Genomic DNA, 20,676 nt, shown 5'->3' on the forward strand with positions numbered 1-20,676 from the left:
AAGTACCTTATGAATAACTGTGCACATAATTTCCTTTATTTATGAGTCTCATTATGAATACTAGCCACCCTTGTGCTTGCTTTGTTGTCATTTCCCTTAGCAAAGAAAAACAGAACACTTCCCTGTTTCTTGAGTGTGTAAAAGTTAACATTATAATGATGCCTTTGTTACATAAGCATGTAAAATTTTGCAGTTGCTCCATTATAGCATATATACCATTATGCATAGTTTGCAAGATTTTAAATCTTCTTTCAAAGCATGATACAAAATACAAGATCGGAGAAGCAGATCTGAATAAGTTATAGTAGGGTGCACATGCCAAAAATTTTTGATTTGTGAGGCGCTCCATTATGCTTGGAATTCCAAGACTCCAAGCATGTAATCCTGGTCCGATTCCAAGAACTTATGAATTATTTGTATTAATTATTTATATCTTTTCCAGCACCTGTTTTTTCTTTGTCTGGGAATTCCTGAGTTCATCTATTAATCTCGAGTTTAATCTAAAGACTATTAAAATTGGACCTTTTACATGGGAGACCTAATTTAAGTCTATTAATTTATGCAGGATGCTTACATTAAAAAAGAAAAAGTCATCTTGAATCTTGCACATTACTCTTTCAGTGGCTTTCATATTTTATTTTTTTTATTTCAGTTTTGTTTATTCAGTGCTGATTTTCTCGTTTTTCTCTAAATTCCAAGTGCTTGTTTCTGATTCTTGAAATTAACATTGTTTTTTTCATTGACTTGGCCCAGTCAATGAGAGCAGCAATTTTTGGCAGCTATTTGTGTATGTTCTGTGAGAATTTTAACATTTCCCCCAAATCACTTCAATGTTGATTTGGTGACTTTTAAAATAAGGTTTCAAGCATATGTCTGAAAACACTCTTACTTCTGAATGTGAATTATGCTGTCATTGATAGTATTTTTTAGTTGACTTAAGTTTACTCCTTTGTAGTGGTTTGTAGCATAGTAGGTAGGTTTTTTTACCTGTTTGTGCATGCCAGAGAAAAAGAACTGTAACAATCTCTGTAGCCTTTATTAAAATACCTTTCTAATCATAATCTTTTCAGTCTACTTTATCTAGTTTCTTAATCAAAAACACCTTAAGTGATTACGTTGTCTGTCTGTCTTTGCTTCATCCTATTTTTCCCGTGGGTCGTTTTCAGTCAGTTTTGACAGATGGATAGAAATCTCAGATGCTAATTTTCTACTAATTTCTGTGGAAAAAAAGCTCTGAATCAGGAGAGACTACTAATGCATCTGATGCATCTACTACTGGGAAAGATGCAGCCTTTATTAAATACCACAGGATCCACATAGGAGTTGAGTCGCAATAAGAACATCCATAGAAAACCAGGTTTTCCTGGCTTTGCTGTTCATCAGATGGGATCACTTGCTTCCTTGCTTGCCTGCCTTGGGTGATTTGTGTTATGTAGCTAGCTGGTTCAATAGTAGTAATGTGATTATAAAAAGAGAAAGAAACGGTCTTTGTTGAGAAGTTTCTGTTACTTCAGTTTTGTTTTGTTGGTGTGTAGGGATCTGTCATCTCTAGACATATTCCCTTTATATTCATTTAGGATGAGTTACAGCTGTATGTTGCCCATACAGGTTGGAGTAAATTAGAGTGTGTCATAGTCTTTATTTGCTGTAGTCTGTTGAAGTCATCAATCACATTTGAAATCCATTTAAAAATATATGGGATTAAAATACCCAAAGTTAGATAAACTCAACAAACCAATATTCCTTGTTCCTCTGCCTTGTACTAAATGTGTCACTAGGACTGTATCCTTGTGTTTATTTTGGCTAATATTCAGTGATTTAGTAATACTTCTGTATATCATTTCTTATATATGTTTGTTTCTCTCTACTGAATTGATAGAAGTACCAATTTTTATTTTTTAAGGAAACAAATCAGGTAAAGCTGAAACCTTGGAATGGTCATTTTTATTTGTAATAACTTTTTGTATATAATCACTTTTTTATGCTCAAATTCCTCTAAATTCTGCAAATTAGCAGCCCATCAAAAAATAAAAATAAAATGCTTGCTAAAAACATGCTATAGTCAAAGCTAAATAGTCAAAGTGCTAATTGCTGATACTGTGTATTGGTATTCTTGGGATGCTTTGTATATCAGAATACACATTTTCAATATCAGAATACACATTTTGACCATTAGTGTCCACCACACTACTACTTTCTCTGTAATGGTAAAATAATCCAGAACTAGAAATAAAATTAAAACGTTGTGGGAAAGCAAAAAGAGTCTCTTGGCACAGAATCATAGAATGGTACGATTGACTCTTGTCAATACTATTTGAAAGATTCTGCTGGGAAAAAGTTTGATCTTTCTGAAAAAAAAAATGCAGATATCCTGGAAGATAGAGAAGTGTAAACTACACAATACAGATGTAACTAGAAAAATGTTTATTATAGTGGAATCTTCATAGCAATAGAAACCTGAAATTTCATAGCCATAAAATAACCGTGTTAGGTAGGAAATCATCGTGCTGCAATGTAAGCTAAATTTGATGCGTTTTAGATATGAAGTGGTAATACTGCAAGTGAGAGAGAATCATGATCAGCAGCTGGGTTGAAAACTTCCTATCCACAGTAGCAGCCATGGAGATCGCAGCTTTCAATCCATCATCCCCGTAGCTGACATAAAATTTAGGCCAGTGTGATTTCTATAGACAGGGAGATGATAAAGCTTCTGAAGTTGACAACAGTGCAGTTGTGGGACTAGGTAGATTTATCTTTAAAAAAAAATCCTTGTTAGCATATTCTTAGAAAAGAGAACATACTAGAATCTCATTGTATTGTCTAGACGAAATTTATTTTGTGTGTAACCCACAGACTACTAACGGTCCATAAAGCAGTTGCTTCCCCCTCCACCCCATTCAGGAACCGTATTGACACTAGCTGTAAACATGTATTGTGTGCAGAATTTGACTCACACCAGCTGTCGGTTTTTAATTTAAAAATTTACTAACACAGTGCTAATAGTAATGATTACTTAGTAAATCAGTAAAACTGTTTATCAGAGCAGATATATAGAATCCCATTTTTTTTTTTCTAAGTTCCAGAAGCAATGCGGCCTGAGAGTGAATGCCTGTGTGTATTTTAAGTGTAGGTGTTTTCGTCATATGAGAAACACCTCTCCAGGTCATGGAGTTACAGCTTAAAGCATTTTCGCTTTGATTTGCTGGAAAAGGAGGCATAGATGGTAATGCATTAATATAAATACACGTTTCAAGGCGTGAGTGTTCATTGGAGGCCTTGTGCCCTGTGTGCTGGGTAGTGAATGTTTCATTAAGAACGGTAGTGGATAAAAAATAGGGAGACAGGGTCTGTGCAAATTGAAACATCTGTTTCCCTTTCCCAGAAGTCCAAGGTCTGTAAGCTGTCTTCGTATGTGAGCTGGCGGAGGGCCATAACCCCACTGTTCACCAGCCTGTTTCCCAGATATTTTATCCTGAGAAACAGTTCTTATCCATCTGACTGTCACATTAGTGGCAGGAGCTTGTTCCAGATCAGACTGCTCCTGCCACATTGCTGTAGGGTATAATTTTCCCCTGGGAGGATTAGCTGCAGGTTTAGTGCTTTTAGCTCAAAAGAGAGAAATACAAAGGCCATGAAGTGAGGCTATAATTAGGTATGAGTTGTACTGGTTACCTTCAGAAAGAAAAAATGAATATAGATGAAAAATAAGCGGTTTTGGTGAGCTCACCCTTTTACCAGGGTTATGGCTGATACAGGAGTCTCAACTGCTACAACTTGAATAACTAAATCAGCTGTTGGTCCAGCTAGGCAAATGTACCTGATCCAAAGGAAAACCCACAAAATTAATTGAGATTTAAATGAATCTACTGCTAATATTTTCTGGTTTTAGGCTTTAAATGAGAACACTGCTCACAGATCGTCATTCCCGTGTGTAAATAGGGCACTGTAGACTGGATAGCAGTACTGATTCAGGCTTTCAGTCAAAGGCCATACAGTATTTTCTCCCGTCATTAGTTTTAGCAGCAGGAAAACACATTGCAGGAAGCACTGCATCAAAGACAAGCCTGAGCATTCAGCCCTACATCTCTTGCCTACTTGACAGGGTGCCTTGGATCACTAGCAGGCATTACTACATAGTGCATGTTGGGTCAGGCTTCACTAGGCAAAAATTGTTCCTTTCTCCTTACTTCTGTGGCTGTCAGCTGTATAACTCTTTCTGCCTTATTTACAGGATTTTGTCTAATTTCCATCTGCAATTCCAGAGAATGTGTAGATCTGCTCACCTCTGCCATGAATCTGTGGTCACCTACCACTAGATACAAAATAGAGAAAGAAAGTAAAGCTGAATACAATCAAGACCTTTTTTAATTTTATTTTATATCTTCTACATGTTCACTGTATTACCTGTTTTCAGTCATGCCTGGAAGCTGTGTCAACCTTTTGCAAGGTTACACAGAAAGATATGCTGTTCTTTTTGTAAACTCCTAGTTTCAGATTCACGTGAAGCTTGATACTTTGGAAATCCCACTTCTAAAAACACAAGTCCACGTTCTAAATTACTAGCATGATCTTGACAAAAGCAGTTGAACTTCTTTTAATCTATTTGATAGGCAGACTTTCATTTCTTTTTCTGCAGAAGAAGATTGTCACTACCACAGGAAAAATAATTTCAGCTTGGATAACGGACAGACTTCTGGAACCCGCATTTATTAGGTCTTCTGGGAATAGGGATCACTGTCTGATATTAGTGACGGATGCTTTTTTGCCCTTCTGTTAGGGACCTTTACAATCCTAAAAGTTCTTGCATTCCCCTTGCAAATGCTGTTTCCCTTAGTTACTGCATTTGGTGGTACCTGAGGATGGAGTATCTGCTTTTTTTTTGCTTTTGTTGTTTCATAACTCAGTTCCCCTTTTAAGATCCTTGCTCTAAGTCCCATTTACAAGTAATGTGCTATTGTATTGGATAGCCATCTACATCTATAGTGTCCGGCCATCTACAAATCAGATCTCATTCGGATGACTGGAATGCAGCAGATGAGAAGTTAGCATGTGGATGCAGCTTCATACCCTGCGTTCCAGCCTCACTGTCATGTCCAGTAGGTCAGATTTCCAGTTCCTGAATTCAAGAATTTGATTTGTTCTGAATCAGCCAATTTCCTCATGGGACTTTCCCCCAGTAGTTGCTGCTTTATGTCGATGTGAATGTTTCGTTATTAGGGGTTAACGTTAGTTACTCTGTTAGACTGCTTGTGTTGTTGGCATTGTCTTGTTGGCATTGAAACCTTACTGCTTCTGCTGCAACTTCATTCAGTTTGCTGGTTCTTCTTTTGTTATCTCTTGGGTCTCTTGCTGTCTAGCAATGAGAATTTTTCAGGAAGAGTATACTGGAAAGAAAAGATTATCTTACCGCTCAGGATCCTGACTTGTGCCATCAGGGCTCTGAGCTCGCATTTTTTGCAGTGATCTGTTTCTCCTTGGATTTTTTCCAGTTCCATTTCCCTTGTCTTGCAAGCTAACCAGCTTATGTTATCTCTTTCTTCTGGGCAGTTTCTCCTACTGCTCAGTTAGAGAAATTGATCAAAACATACAGAACTCTACACTTAAAATCAGGAAGTTATAGTAATAAAGGAGGCAGAGCTTTTATTAGCATCTGTTACTCCTCAGCACCTACTGCTGAGTCAAACAGCCACCAGACCGTCACTATCAGCAGGGCTTATGTTAAGAGGCTAAGGCCACAGAGTGATATCTTGTTAGGCGACAAAGCCAGACAAACAAAATCAGAATTTTTGTATTATTATTATTTATTCTTCAGTATACTTGAATAAGTTCACTTCCTTACAAGCTCTCCCAAGTAAAGTAATAACACCAGCAACAAAAAAAGCTACAAGGAAAGAATTTTGAAGTATTTCTCTTCTGTCACAATTTAATTGTAACAAATTTTTGGTGTATTGATACACTTGACAAAAAGAAAGTAATATCTCACATTTAAATTTGATTTATCCTTTCTCAGATTTTTCAAAACTGGTTTTATGTTTTCATTAGTTATGAACAGAAGCTCCTGGAATGCAGTTTCTGTGAATACTGTATTTGTGCTAAACAGTTTCAGCTTTACACCTTAAAACTGCTGATGGAGATGTGAAATAAATGAAAAACTGCCTCTTTTTAAAAACAATAAAAAAGAATAGCTTTTATTCAACTAGTCAGTGGTCTAAACAATGTATCCATGGAATTAAGATTCTTGTTAAAAGTGTTTTGATGAAGAAATGGTTCAGAATGCATACTTTTGACTCTTTATGTGAAAAAAATCCTGCCTATTGAACTATAATTCTCATTTCATCATTTCAAGCATACAGATTGTTACAAATACTAATGGAAAATATTTAAAAGATTTCTCTTTATAAGTTTGTCGTTGCGCTAAAGTAAATAAAAGCAAAGCTAGCTGCTTGTGTTTCTGTTTTCTGACTTTTTACAAATTTTTACATATTTTTATTTGAGTGGCCATAACTACTGTAGAGGTTGGTGATAATTTTCTTGAACTGGCAGTAAAGTCCTTGCTTTGTTTATCAATGTAAATAGATGTGCTAGAAAACTGTGACTCCTAGTCCCAAAATAGAGGTTAAACCTTTGAATTCTTAGTACTATCTCATTGATTACATTTGTCTCTGCATCCCAGCATCAAAACTGACAAACTTTGTTATGCTGGGGGCAGGGAATAAGCAATATCTGTGGTCATTGGTATTCCGAGCATGAAGCAGCCTCTGGGCTCAGTCTTATGATAAAATTCCTGAGAATATTTTGCATACTTGATCTGAAAAAAACAAAACAACAACAAAAAAAAACCTCGTGATTTAATTGATTCATAAATTCCATATCTTGGATCATTTCTTTCTCAAATATAAAATTGCTTGAAATTGATGCTTTCTTGAATCGTGCTGCATTTCAATAGAATGACTAGGGAACAGCATGGATTTATGGAGTGAGAAATAGCAGCGATCTTTTGTAGATGTGTCTTAAGATTGTATTTTCACTACTGCTTCTCACAGAAGAAAAGGTACTTCGACACTTTCTGCAGATTTAACGTAATAGAAATCAATTCATTGTGGTTTAATGTTTTCAGGGGGGAAAAAATAGTATCAGCAATACTATTCAAGTACAAAGGACAATGTAGGAGTTGCATGTAAACCATGCTGTGGGAGGCATAAAAAATGCACATTCTGCATCACAATGAAATCGGTTACACCTGTTTGTAGAGTACGTTTCTGCTCTGCGGTGATCATGGCAATATAATCCACGTTTTAGCACCGAGGATTTCCTGAGACTGAGAGTCAGATATATGTTGTCTAGCTACTTGTACATTTTTTGAGTGGTCCTTTTAAAGACTTTTTACAATCTGTTAGAAGAATTTTCGCTCACAGTGTGCCGTGGAACTGCAACAGAAATGATAGCCCCTTTCTGAATGCTTTCAGAAAGTATGGACTGGTTATATCTTCTGTACACGTGCTCACTCTCTCTTAGCTCCATGATAAATGGTGTTATCTTGAGCCTATTATTTGTATTACAGGCATATTTAGGAGATTGCACTCTAATTCTCATGAACACTAATGGTGTGCAAAGCCATTTTTTACGTGAGGGTATGAATAACTACACAAAGGGATTTTAGTAAGCTGTTTGTTAACTCATGGTACATAAAATTTAAACATAAATAAATAAAGAGGTAATGATGGTTTTATATACCTAATAGGAAAATGGGTATAGATAACTCATCCCAGCTGTTAAAATAGTAGTTTTGGTTACAGTAATTGAGGCTTGTTTATAAAGACATAAAAATAGTGTGCTGCATGGATGGTATAGGTTTCTTTTGGTGGATGTGTATGCTGGTGTTTTGATTCAGGATCTTGGCAGTGTCTAAATCTACAGTGCTGTAACCAAACAAGAAAAATCTGTACGCATATATTCTCTGAATCTGGGTTGTTTTTCTCTATTTGTTTTTGCCTCTAGCAATCTTGTAGTATGTCATAATTCTGTAGAGGATAAAGTTGGCTTGAACTGTGTTAACTGTCATTTGACAAAAATGCACTGAAATTTGATAAAGCAGCCTTCAGAAAAAAAAATCTACGTGGTATTTGATACTGAAATGGTGCAGTAAGTACATGCATGTAAGGATGTATATTAGTGTGTTTAAATTCTTTTAGGCATAAGCAAATGTTTTTCAATTCATTTTCTTTGTGTTTCATGAAGTAGTACATCATACACATTTTTATGTGAAATCTGCAAGAAAAGTATACTACAAAAAGATTAAAAGGGGGATTTTTTATTTTTTTTTTACGTTTTTTTTGAGTAAGCATGAAACTGAACTGTGTTGCGTAGAGGGTTATATGATGTAGCATTTCAGATCTCATTAAGCATTCTCCAGTGAACAAAAGCACTATGACTTATTAGTGAACAGCTTGTGCTTGCAGCTGACATGTCTTGCTGGTGCTTGCTGAAACTAGTGAGAAGGCTGATCCAGACTGATGCTTACACAAGAGAGCAAATCGTTCTCATTTGATTTATAGTGGATTGTTTGGGCTGTCCGATTGCTGTCTGTAGACTTAGAAGAATAATTATTTTTCTTTGTGAGGCTGTTAACAAAACTTCAGTGATGTTATTTAGCATTATCAACTCCAAAAAGATAAGCTAAAACCTTAGGGAGAGGTGGGGAGCTTGTTGACTGCTGGCATATAGTAAGTAGTGGTGGTCTGTCAATATAACTATCAAGAGTGAACTGAAGAACCAAAGCAGTAAAGATCAGCATACAATGATACGGCTTGGCCACATCGTTAGGCTAGTCCAGTGACTAGCTGCTCCTAACAGCAGAGACAGCTTCCTTCTTGTCTTGGCTCCTAAACTTGCATCAGCAGGTAATTACTCACATTATTTCAAAGGGGTGGTTTTCTGCCAGTTTTGTTTCTTAAGCCACGTTGCTGAGTCATTAGCTTAGAACCTCTTCTCCTCCAAGGAAGTGATGGGAACATGTGGCCATAGGCAACGGACTGTTGGTTCTGGAGGTACTCAGCTGTTAGATTGGCTAAATGAAGCATTTAAGAAATGACATAATGAGGGTGATCAGACAATATATCATGTTTTTTCCTTCTGGCTTTTCTGACCAATTGCTTGGTAATACAGGACTACCTATTTTTTCACTTCCTTCTACTTCACTGGCAGAAGCCCAAATCTTTCTCCTCTTACTGAGTTGTGAGTGCAGTATCAGCCTGAAAGAAATCCAGGGAGTTGAAAGATTAGTAGCTTTTGTATCCCATTAGATTTGGGAAGGGTTTATTATTGCTGCTCCAGCAAGAAAGAAGCAGTTGGCAAACTGGCACATTGTGAATGGTAAAAAATAAAAGTAGGCCGCACCTTGAGTACTGTGTTCAGTTTTGGGCCCCTCGCTACAGGAAGGACATGGACGTGCTCAAGCGAGTCCAGAGAAGGGCGACCAAGCTGGTGAGGGGTCTGGAGAACAAGTCTTACGAGGAGCGGCTGAGGGAGCTGGGCTTGTTCAGCCTGGAGAAGAGGAGGCTCAGGGGCGACCTTATCGCTCTCTACAGTTACCTTAAAGGAGGCTGTAGCAAGGTGGGGGTTGGTCTGTTCTCCCACGTGCCTGGTGACAGGACGAGGGGGAATGGGCTAAAGTTGCGACGGGAGTTTTAGGTTGGATGTTGGGAAGTACTTCTTTACCGAAAGGGTTATTAAGCATTGGAACGGGCTGCCCAGGGAGGTGGTGGAGTCACCATCCCTGGAGGTCTTTAAAAGACGTTTAGATGTAGAGCTTAGCGATATGGTTTAGTGGAGTACTTAGTGTTAGGTCGGAGGTTGGACTCGATGATCTTGAGGTCTCTTCCAACCTAGAAATCTGTGATACTGTGTGATAGTCTCAGTTTTTCAGATTTCCAGTTGAGTTATATATACTACATTACAATTCTTGCTACACTGTATTGTCATATTGTGAGAATTGGACTCAGGAACACCTCAGCAGGTCCTTCGCTAGGGCAACTCTTTTGGTTTTTTGTTTGGTTTAGATTGTTGGTATTCTATTTTGTGCAAAATATGTGTGTTTATTGTCTAAATGTGCTAAGTCAAAGACATAATGACTCAAGTCACCTGAAGGCAGACAGTGTGAATGTTTCAAATTGCTTCTTTTTATAGCATTTTAACATGTACAGATCAAATATTCTGTATCTGTATTATCCTCTTTATTTCACTTCATTGAAATTTACCAAAATGTATAGTACATCTTGGCAAAAAGTAAATGGTGAATTAAGGAAAAACAGAAGTTGATTTTCCTGTCTGATTCAAAGTTCAAAAAGTTAAGTGTTGCTTTCACAAATAAGAATAGGTTCATTGTTATGGGGGAAAAAATGTACTTTTTTGACAGTTTTTGAGAGAGGAGTGAAAATTTAACTACTAACCAGGTATGAGACTTTCTGAAAAGTCTCACATTATGACACTGAAGGCTGTTTATATGGGCCAAAGCAAGCAACTAGAAAGAAGAATAGTTGGTAAGTTTGTTTAGGGAGAATAGGAGAACAGAATAAGATAGGCAGAAAAGGAATAGGGTTGTTTTAGAGAACCAGATGTGGGAAAAAAAAAAATAGTAGCAGAATGCTAGTACTAAACTCTTGTGAATGGTCTACTATAGATGGCAAGTGAAGAAGCTGACATTTGTAACAGTATTTTGAGACATCCAAAAGGTGACCAGAAGTAAAGAAATCAAAAACGTTGTGTGTATTTTTCAGTGGTAGTGGTTGGTTGGTTGTTTTTTGTGTTTTTTTGTGTGTGGGTGGGTGCGCGTGATTTTTTCCTTGCTTCCAACTATGTGCAAAAAACAGAAGCTGTTTTGTTTTTTGGTTTGGAAGATGTTTATCTACTTAAAATGTTAAATTCCTCAGCTCAGAGAACCTGCAGGATTTAAGTTGAAAGACCTACCTCATCTTCCTGTGCCCAAGAGTAAGTAATCTGTGGTAGAGAGAACATACACATCAAGTTACGGCAACGCATTTGGGTACTAGCCAGACAAAAGAAAAGGCTCAACAAAGTGCAGCTCTTCTCAGAGCATTTGCTGTAGCTAGTGTTGGAAATAAGCACAAGTTGGGGTAGTTTATCTCCGTAGACAGCACAGTGATATTAATGTCACAAGTGCTTACATGTTTATCTCCCATCAGGCACAGTAGAACAAATGTGGTTCTCATTTCAAGCAAGTTATAAAAATAGTATGCATTTCTCTGCCAGTAGTAAAGCAAGACTGAGAAATAAGCATTGCACATGAGGATAGAAAATGTGTTTTTAAAATGTAGAAGGAGGGGATGCCACCAGCATTCTGGTTACCCTAGCAAAGCAACTTATGCTTGAATATATTCTCCAGAATATTTTCTGGAGATGGATCAAAAAATAGCTCATTAAGGAACATACAGCTAACTGTAGGCTTTTGGGCATTTAACAGTAGTTTATTTAATGAATATTGATTTGTTTTGTTGCAAGTTGACCTTAAAGATAACCATAAGAAAGTCAAACTAGAAGATGTTACAAATTGACGGGAGCTTTTTTTATGAATTAGACCTTATTTAGGAGAAGTGACATATAGGAAAATATATATTCATCAGAAGTGACATATAGGAAAAGTATCATTTTAATTTTCTAGGAGATAATTTATTTTACACGAAGCACTTTGCTGTCCCTGAAAACAAAAGTTTTGCATTCTGGTAAAAACGTTACTTGCTGTAGTTACAAAGGAGTGCACCCAGATTCCCCTTGCATAGTTGAGGTTGATGTACGTCACTCGTGCACATCTTGCATTCAAATAAAAGGGTACATAAGATAACGTAGGGGAGTTATTTTAGTTTCCTACCTTAAAAATGAAACATTTAAAAGATTCATAGATGGCTACAGGATTAATTAGTGTGTCAAAAAGACATTCGTCTCTGTAGTGTTGACGAATTTAAAAATCTTAAGTAGCAAACATTAAAGAATGTTGGGAAAATAATCCTGCAATTAATTTTACATGCCTTTTAGTTTCCTTGTTACATCTTTAAACAGCATTATAGCAGGATCTTGTAATAGCCTGCATTTTTAACAGCCTGCTAATAACTTCAATTTTAAAAGGTTTCTTGGTTTTAGTCTTTTTTGTGGTTTAGGTTTTTTTTTTCTTCTTCTTCCTTTTTGAGAACTCCTAACACATCATTAGATTTGGTTGGCCATTGAAATTAGTCTGGACAAAGTCCTCTGTCCAGAAAGTGTCCTTTCCATTATTTCGCAGAATTCCACAGAGGTTTAAGAGAATTAGGAATTCCTAAATATCACCGTTTCATACTGTTGCTTGCCTTCCACTAGGGCAGCCTGGCGTCGTACCAAAACGACAGCAAGCAGCCCGGCCGGAGAGGGCGGGTTTTGCTGCTGCTGAATTAGCAGCCGGACTGTAATGGGCACGTCGGGGCACAGCTGCAGCAGGGGTGTGAAGGAGTGAAGATGGCCATCCCGGCTGATGCACAAGCTTCACATGCCAAGGCTTGTGCTTGGCCTGGCTGCCCCATCCCCACACAGACCTCCGGCAGGGCAATACCAGCGGTCAGCCCACGCCAGTACCTCTTTTACCTCTTTTACCCCTCTTGGGGTTTCTTTTCCCCACTCGGTCCCTCACAGCAAGCTGGCTGTGGGCAGGCGAGAGTCTGGGGGGGGCCATGGCCAGGACAGCCAACCGAATGGATTTTCTATCCTGTATGCACTGTTCTTAGTGAAGAAAGCTGGGAGAGGAGGAGGACGGGGGACGTTTGTGGTTGTGGTGTTTGTCTTCCACTCTCAGGCAACCGTTGGGCGCGCTGAGGCCCAGCTCTCCAGGAAGGGGCTGGACATCTGCCTGCCGGTGGCAAGTAGTGAATGAATTCCTTCTTTCACTTCGCAAGTGCGCACAGCTTTTGCTTCCCCTATTAAACCGTCCTTGCCTCGCCCACAAGTCTCCTCACCTTCCTTCTGTTTTCTCTCCATCCCGCGGGAGAGGGCAGCGAGCGTGTGGCGGGCGGGCGTCCGGCCATGAGCAACGGAGCGCCTCTCGCCGCTGTCAGCCAGCACAGGCAGCCCCGTCCGGGAGCATTTGAGGCTTCACTTGGCTCCTGTGGCAGCTTCCTCCTGGATTTCTTCTTAGCATCTCAGTTAAATTAAATGGGTTTTTCAGTTGTAGCAAAGTGATGCAATTTTCGTTTCCGGTTTTGCTGCTTAGCCACTGGGAAACATTGTGCTTATTTCTCTCATACGCACCTGATGAATCCCCTTTCATGTTGCTGTATAGCATTAATTTTGGTTGCATTTCTTTCCCATGAGATGATTGCTTCAATTATTACAAAAGCTGGCAGGAATTAAGGTGACACAGGCAAACAAAATGCCATAATTTCTGTCTTTCAGCTATTCGGGTTTGCAATCTAGATGACTTTCTTTAATTTTGCCTATATTAGGTAGTTAGGTAAATGATAATTATAATGCAAAGACGACTTTCTATAAGTAACTTTCTATATGATCTTTCAAATATTCGTGTCAAGAAGGCTTCTGACTGTGGTAGGTAATGATTTTAATATATGGTTTAAAAAAAAATGTGGCTTGGTAGATATTTCAACACAGCCAAATAAGCATGAGTGTTACAAGTAGAATAGCAGTGGAGATCCTAGGGGGAAAGTATTTGTGAAGTACCTGCTGCAGTTTCCATGAAGTCCTTTTGTTTCCATGTGAAAAAGAGACTTTCTTCAGCTCTAGGAAGTTAAGGAAAAATGATTTTTTTTCTTTTTTTTTTTTTTTATTTACAATATGACAAATTGTTAGGCTTCTAGTACTAAACATTAATTGGGGGGGATTTACTGTTGAGTATTGTACATTGTTACAGATGTAAATACTGAAATTATATTTAAAAACAAATATTACAATCCTGAAGAAATCTTTTCCCTACAGTTTTCATCAGGTTCTGTTAATGGTTTTTGTTTTTTGTTTTTTTAAAGACACAGATGGTGGGGGGCTGCTGTATGCTTAAAGTAGACTGTTGTTGATTAGGGTTTTTTTCCTAACTGAATTGGATTTTGGCCTTTACATCAGTAAGTACATCTATTCAAACAGTGTTTGCATTATGCACTGCAGAGGACAACATGAAAGTTTGCAGCGTAAGCTCTGTTTAGAACTGAGGATGTCACATGGATCTCTGGAGTAAGTCACAGGGAGTTTTGCAATTGCCTATTGCAAAAGTGGCATTGGCGGAGCTTTTGCAAATGATGAAACGGGCATGCTGTAAGAGAATTGTTAGTCCCATTATAAGATCTTCTGGTACCTAAAATGTTCACTCCAGTTTTTACAGTGGCTTGAGTCGGAACCTTGGATTTGTTTCATTTCCCATCCTCTCCACTTGGAAAGGTATTACATGTTTATTGACAGCAGGCCTCGACAACAGCAGTTTTTCAAGCATAGTTTTTGAGTTGCCATCAGGGCTTGAGGCTGCCTTTATTTTCTTCTTCCCACATACCCATCAAGTTTGTATGCTTGGAAATGCTTCTTCAAGGCTGTGGATCTAGCTGTGAAGCACCACGTCTATTGCCGCAAGGATGAGTGCTGTGGGAGAAGAGAAGATGCAGATTGAGAGCTCCGGGGTACAACCAGTTCAGTATTCCATGAGTTGTGGGCCATGATTTGAGTGTACCTGTAAACGGATGCTATTAAAATACTTATTGTCAAATAAGCTCTACGGAACAGTAATAAGAGAGCACTACAGCAGATTTCTTTGCCATAGTGATAATAGCTAGGAGTAGGAGAGAGCTATTCTGCTGCAGGGAATGTAGGATAATGATGAGTTATCTGCTGTTTTCAGGAAGTTACATTGAAAAACTCGGCCCAGTGCTCTTTTCTTTTGCTGGCTTGGATTTTCTGCTTTAGTTTATGTTCCTGACCAATGGGGAAAAAAAAAAATTAGGGTATTGACCCCACTGTTTGATCTGGGATCATGATAGGAAGATGGAGTAGAGGCTGACACTGGTCCTCTTCCTGCCCCCCCCCCGTCTTGTTGCAGCAATTCCAGGGTTTCCCACTGCAGTGAGATGATCCAGCTGCTTTCTGTAAGGGGCAACATGTAGCTCTTCCCTTTGTGCTCATCTGTTTTGAGACAAACACAAAAACTACAAAAATGAAATTAGCAGAGCTTGTAAAAAAGAAGGAAAATTCTTTAGTGGAAAATACCGTTTTACTAAAGGATTGCAGCTAGCTCTTATTATAATTAATTAGTTCCTCCACTCTCCCCAAAACCACATAGGCAGTTTTAATATTGGCAATGTTCTAAAAATTTTGAAATACCAAAGCTGAAAATTAGTAAAGAAAGGGGAAGCTGCCAGTAGTGAGGGATCCTTTTGTTTATTTTTAATTCATCTTCAAAATGCTGGTCAAAGCTGTGATTCTGTGAACAGTACTCCTTTTGTTTAAAGACTGTGATTCCAATTTAAAAATTCTTTACCAAGTATGAAATGCAGGCACTGAATTTTGAAGTTATGCAGAGAAGCTGATATTGGGCAACAAAGCAGAAGCTAACAGAGACTTTGTGCTCTTCACTGACACAGGTATGAGGAGCAGAAGAAAAACACTAGGGTTAATGCCAGAAGTTAAGCCTTTCTTAGCAGCTCTCCAGAAATTTGCCTGTATCCATTGGCTGTACTGAATAGCAGACACAGATCAACTATTTTGAGGGTGTGCGTTAGCACTTCTGGCTTACCTGAAATTCAGTTAATTACATTTGTGTTCTTTTAATATGTTTTAAATTACATTTTTGTTGACCTCTTGTTCCAGGTACATATACAGATCATACATATACATGGTTCAAATACTTTATCAGCACTGAAAGCTCAGCAAGTTGTCCACCAAGGTCTTGTCCTGAAAACTCTGACGATCCAGTTCTTTGGCAGCCTAAGCCAATTTAGCTGCTGGCTTCCTGGGATTGCCCTGCTGCCTCTCTTGCCCTGTGTTCAGGCTCTGAGCTTCTCTGACCTTACACTGAACCTGTTCAGAGCACAAAGCTGGCAGGAAGCTATGCACTTTGTGTGAGATAGTTTCTCAATGATTTAGCATGCTGAAATAGTTCAAAGCTGCTGCAAAGACACGAGTAGAAACACATGGCCAGGGGGATGTCGCTGTAATTATAAACTGAAAGTTTATAACCTTTAGAAGTCAGTGTAATATAGTTTGAATTGTGGAGATCTCTTGTTATTAATTATTATGTGAAAAGAAATATATTAAGCCTCCGAATTCTCAATTTCCATCATTCTAGGTATTTATGAGTATTTATTCCAGTAAACTCAGCACATTTATCCACAATGCAATTCTGTTTTAGTATTTCATTCCTCTTGTTTTGTTAATGTGTGTAAAGCACTGAATTTTTGAGCATGCTAATTAAGCAATTTGAAGAATTATTAGAAGAGAATCTGTTTCTAAAAACAATTTCTGTGTGATTGCTTATTTTTCATTTATATGAATATTTCAGTTTTAAATAGTAGCACTGTAGTAACAGTAACACTAACCAGTGTTAAATCAAGTATAATGCAGATGTTCCTAAAACATGACAGTTCTCTTTTTAACTTTACTTACTGCAGGATTTGAACAAGCGTTTGTCCCTGCCTGCTGATATCAGGATACCTGATGGCTATCTTGAAAAGCTGCAGATTAACAGCCCGCCATTCGATCAGCCAATGAGCCGACGTTCTCGTAGAGCTTCACTAGTAAGTGTAATGCATCTGCCTTGCTAAGTCAACCCCTTGGGTCTTAAGGTTCCATTTCATGCAGATGTCTCTGTATTGTAAGCATCATTCAACTTCATTTATACCTTGGCTTTTATGCCCTGAAAGATGGGGCATTTCAGCGTGTACTGAGCACCTGTCAAAATCCACTGAAAAAAAACACCCTTTCCTTCCTTCCTCTTCTGCAAACTTTGCCCCTCATTTCTCAGTGAGGGTCTTGACCCCCTGAAATCAGTGGCTGAATTCTACTCCCAAAGTGCATACATACATCCTTTTACTTGTTAGAGCAGTGATGATCTATGTGAGCAAAGAGCACCTCCAGTCTTAGATCCAGGCTGTGTGTCTCCTGTGGTATAGTATGGGGGCCCTAGAGTAGCACAGTATGAAGGCAGCTAGTCTTCACTTTTCTTTTTGTATTTGTTAACAAATTTTCTTTCTCAAATTTCCAGTTGAAATTATACAAAAAAAAAAAAAAGAACAATCTATGAATTCCAAAGAGTATTAATAACTAAATTCATATATACCTTTCTAGGTATATATTTTCATTGGGTTATTTTAAAAAATAAGTCTTTCCTTGTGAATGGGAGGATTCTTATGTTCTAATTATAGTATAAATACCAGAAATCCCAGATACCCATACTAAATATGCACATCCCTGAAATAGTCCAAAACACAGCTTTTTCTTATTTTTACACAAATCATTCAATTTCAACCATAATTTGATATATTACATTTCTTAATATTAATTGATGTCTTAAAGAAATTGCTAGACCACTGCTGAATTTCTGAGCAAATTCATCGGTGTAGAGAAAAACTGGATAGGTTTTTGAAACCCATGTTGTTCTTTTTTATTGATTTAACGGTTTATTTGCTGGAAAATAAATATGAAAAAAATACATATTTATAATTCACATAAAATATGGAATCATTCTTAACTGTGAAATATCTTTATTCTTTGCTTTGTTACATACATTATTAATTCACAATGTTTGAGATTTTTGATGTATTTTGCCCCTGAAAAAATACAATGTAGTGTGCCAGACCAAAGCTCTGTTCTGCATGTTTCCTTTCATAAGCACAGTATTCAAAGAAGGGAAGATTGGATCAAAGCACTGGAAGTAATAGTAATGTAGCAAGCTTAAATATTTGTGCCAGATTTTTGTAGCTCATTAACCACTTACTTACTGAGGTAGCATTGAGTTGGGGACTGTATTTCCCAGAACCTTCTCTTTTCAGATGCTGGCGGACTGAAGCACCTTTTCAGAAGAGTCTTTTCAGTGTTGGAATATAGTATTTGAGGGCTGGGGAGAGTTTCCTGTGTATGTGATTTCCGTTGCTCATTTAATGTTGAGCCCTGAGTGCAGTTGGAGTTCTCTCCTCTTAACATTCTAGAAAGAAAGAAAAACAGTGCCCTCTAATGAATATGATGTGTGTATGGTATCAACTTCCTGTCACAAGGTTGTTTGCTTTTGCCTTTCAAAAATGCTTTTCAAGGCTGAAAAGTCCAAAATGAAACCTGCCAGCAGCGCTGTGGTGTGCAGGCATGCATTTGCTGCATTGTTCTTTCGTTATTTCAAACTACCTTTAACAAAAAAAAATGAGAATCATTATTCTGAGGTTGTCATTGAAAGCTTGCTAGGAGATTAGTAATTGTAGTATGTGAATACTGTGTGCTGCTGTAAAGGTATGTCTCTCTTCAAGGCGTAGTAGGAATCCAAACAGCTGTAAAAAGTATTAGGTGAGAGCTTGTTATACTTCAGGTCTGGTGCATTTCTTTGAAATACAACAAAAAATTAGATTAAATGCATTGTGCATATCCTGGTACGGTATTGCATGCACAGCAGCATAGGTGCATCTCTTAAGCACCAACCATTAGAAATAAGAGACCATAAATATCCATGTTCCTGTATAGGTGAAGATGGGTAGATGGATCTTGCCTGAAAAATTTGTTTAGAAATGATTTTGAGGGAAAAATTAAAATGAAATTGATCTTGGTTTGAGTAATCTAAAAAACAGTTTTTCTTCTGAGGTGGTGGTCAACTGAAATGTGGTTATAAATGAGACACGCTGCAAGGCAGGTCTTGAAGAATATCTGTCCTCTATATGTAGGAAATACTTCATTCTGTTGTCTAAAGATTTTGTTTCTTAATCTTGAACACTACTGAGGATTCTAAGAAATCACACTTTCAAGTTGTATTCCAGACTTCCTGGCAGTAACAAGGCTAATAGGTACATGGTTGCATATAGTTTCTCCTTTCAATTCAGAAGCATATATTTTTATTTCCGATACCATCCATTATTCACTTCAAGTTGTATTTTTTTAAGTAGATTAAAATGCACTTTGGAAACAATACTTGCTTTACTAGCATTGTACTTATGTCAGTGGTATGTTTAAAATCTCACTGGAGTTTTAAGGGTTGTCAAGTATGAACTTTTCCTGTATTTTGGGATAAGCAGCTAGGCTTCACCAAGCTCTGAAATATGCTAAAGCATGCGGTTCTAAAACATTTCAGTCCTAACACTAATTTAATAAAGCAGAATTTCTCTTAGTACCATGTTAACAAAATGATGTGCCCATTTTTTCTCTTACATATACTAAATATGCTTATAGACAAGATCTTACACTTCAGTTGTGTTTCCATGCATATGTTCTGAAAATTAACAGAAGCATGAATCCAACATTTCTTAGTATGCCTTCATGTTATATTGCTGTCAAATCTTAATGCAATCGACAGTATTTGTGTTACAAAGTAAAATATTATAAAGTTCTAACATCCATTGGGTTTTAGGAGTAAATCAATATTTTTTGACCTGAGGAAATAGGTGCTGAAGCCAGTCAGAGGTCAAAGTATCTTTCCTTAGAAAGAAATGTTAAGTGGAAGGAGGAGGTGATGCTAGGAAGAAAACCTGGCCTTTTCATCTTACTGTATGTTGAGTTGTCAGTAACTCAAATCCTCGTGAAGCCAGCGGATTTTGGATTTTGACACGGTACAGGGTATATGCACTTTGTAAATCTTTTTAAAAATTGACTTGTTTGACATGTCAACTTTCAACATTCTTTACACTGTAAGAGCAGTATAAAGATTTAGTGTAATTGAGAATTGTCTTATACAGAAGTAACTACAAGAGAGATCTACTGAATAGGAGAGTAGCAGTGGATGTGAATAGGGAAAAATAATGATCTTAAAAGCCGTCTTGCAAAAAAGGTGTTACATGGGCAGATAAAATCTGGCTTGCATTGCCAAGGTAAGTTGGTGACCAAAAAAAAAGGTGAATAGAGCCAAGTAAAATATGTAAAGACTTGAAATTATAGGCCATGAAATGTAAAGTGTTGAGGAAAAAGCTGAAGCTTGTGGAGGCATGATGTTTAAGGATTTTACTGGTGGAGTGTTGTACTGAAAAGCCTTTGAGAAGCCAGAATGGAGGAAGAGACCTGGAGCTGAGGTCTTGAATGTGTTCTATGTATTTACAGAGAGAAAATAGGTAATGGAAGTTATTTTGGAAGAAGCAGCTGCATATGGATGTGCTAAGCAAGAGAAAGGATGGAATAGTTTGAGATGGCTTCTGTGCTTTAGACTTTAATAACCTCATTAGTAATCAGATCAGAAGAATGGAGAAAATTTATGCAGGAGTTAGGATAAAGTGGGGTTTTGTATGAAATGTAACTAAGTACATAGTTCTTCTAGGATGTGCAGTGGACTGACTAATAGGCTGAGCATTCAGCTTGGATGCTGGGACACATACATATAATATGCTAAATTGTTTTTAAAATAGCAGAATTTCATGGTGTTTGCTGTAATACTATCAGGTATTTTTCTGAAAGAAAGTTCAGTTTGCTGATTAAATGATGTATAAATTAAGGGTCAATATCATCAACTTTCTGTATTTTTTTCAT

The 20,676-nt window shown here is 37.6% G+C and overlaps 1 protein-coding gene and 1 long non-coding RNA gene across 6 annotated transcripts in view; one reads left to right on the plus strand and one right to left on the minus strand.

The window, feature by feature from the left end:
* Positions 1-20,676, plus strand: part of CDK17 (cyclin dependent kinase 17) — a 96,848-nt gene that overhangs the window by 60,358 nt on the left and 15,814 nt on the right. For all 5 annotated transcript variants that reach the window (XM_080579186.1, XM_080579184.1, XM_080579183.1 and 2 more), the window contains one exon: positions 16,638-16,763. In XM_080579186.1, coding sequence (XP_080435312.1) covers positions 16,638-16,763 — 126 coding nt within the window. The remainder of the gene's footprint in view (positions 1-16,637; positions 16,764-20,676) is intronic.
* Positions 2,967-20,675, minus strand: LOC308189343. The gene is made up of 2 exons (XR_013946308.1): positions 17,967-20,675; positions 2,967-14,616 (listed from the first exon to the last, which is right to left on the minus strand). It is a non-coding gene; the product is annotated as an uncharacterized lncRNA (long non-coding RNA).

This window comes from Anser brachyrhynchus, assembly GCF_964034855.1.
Source record: "Anser brachyrhynchus genome assembly, chromosome: 1".
NCBI lineage: Eukaryota > Metazoa > Chordata > Aves > Anseriformes > Anatidae > Anser > Anser brachyrhynchus.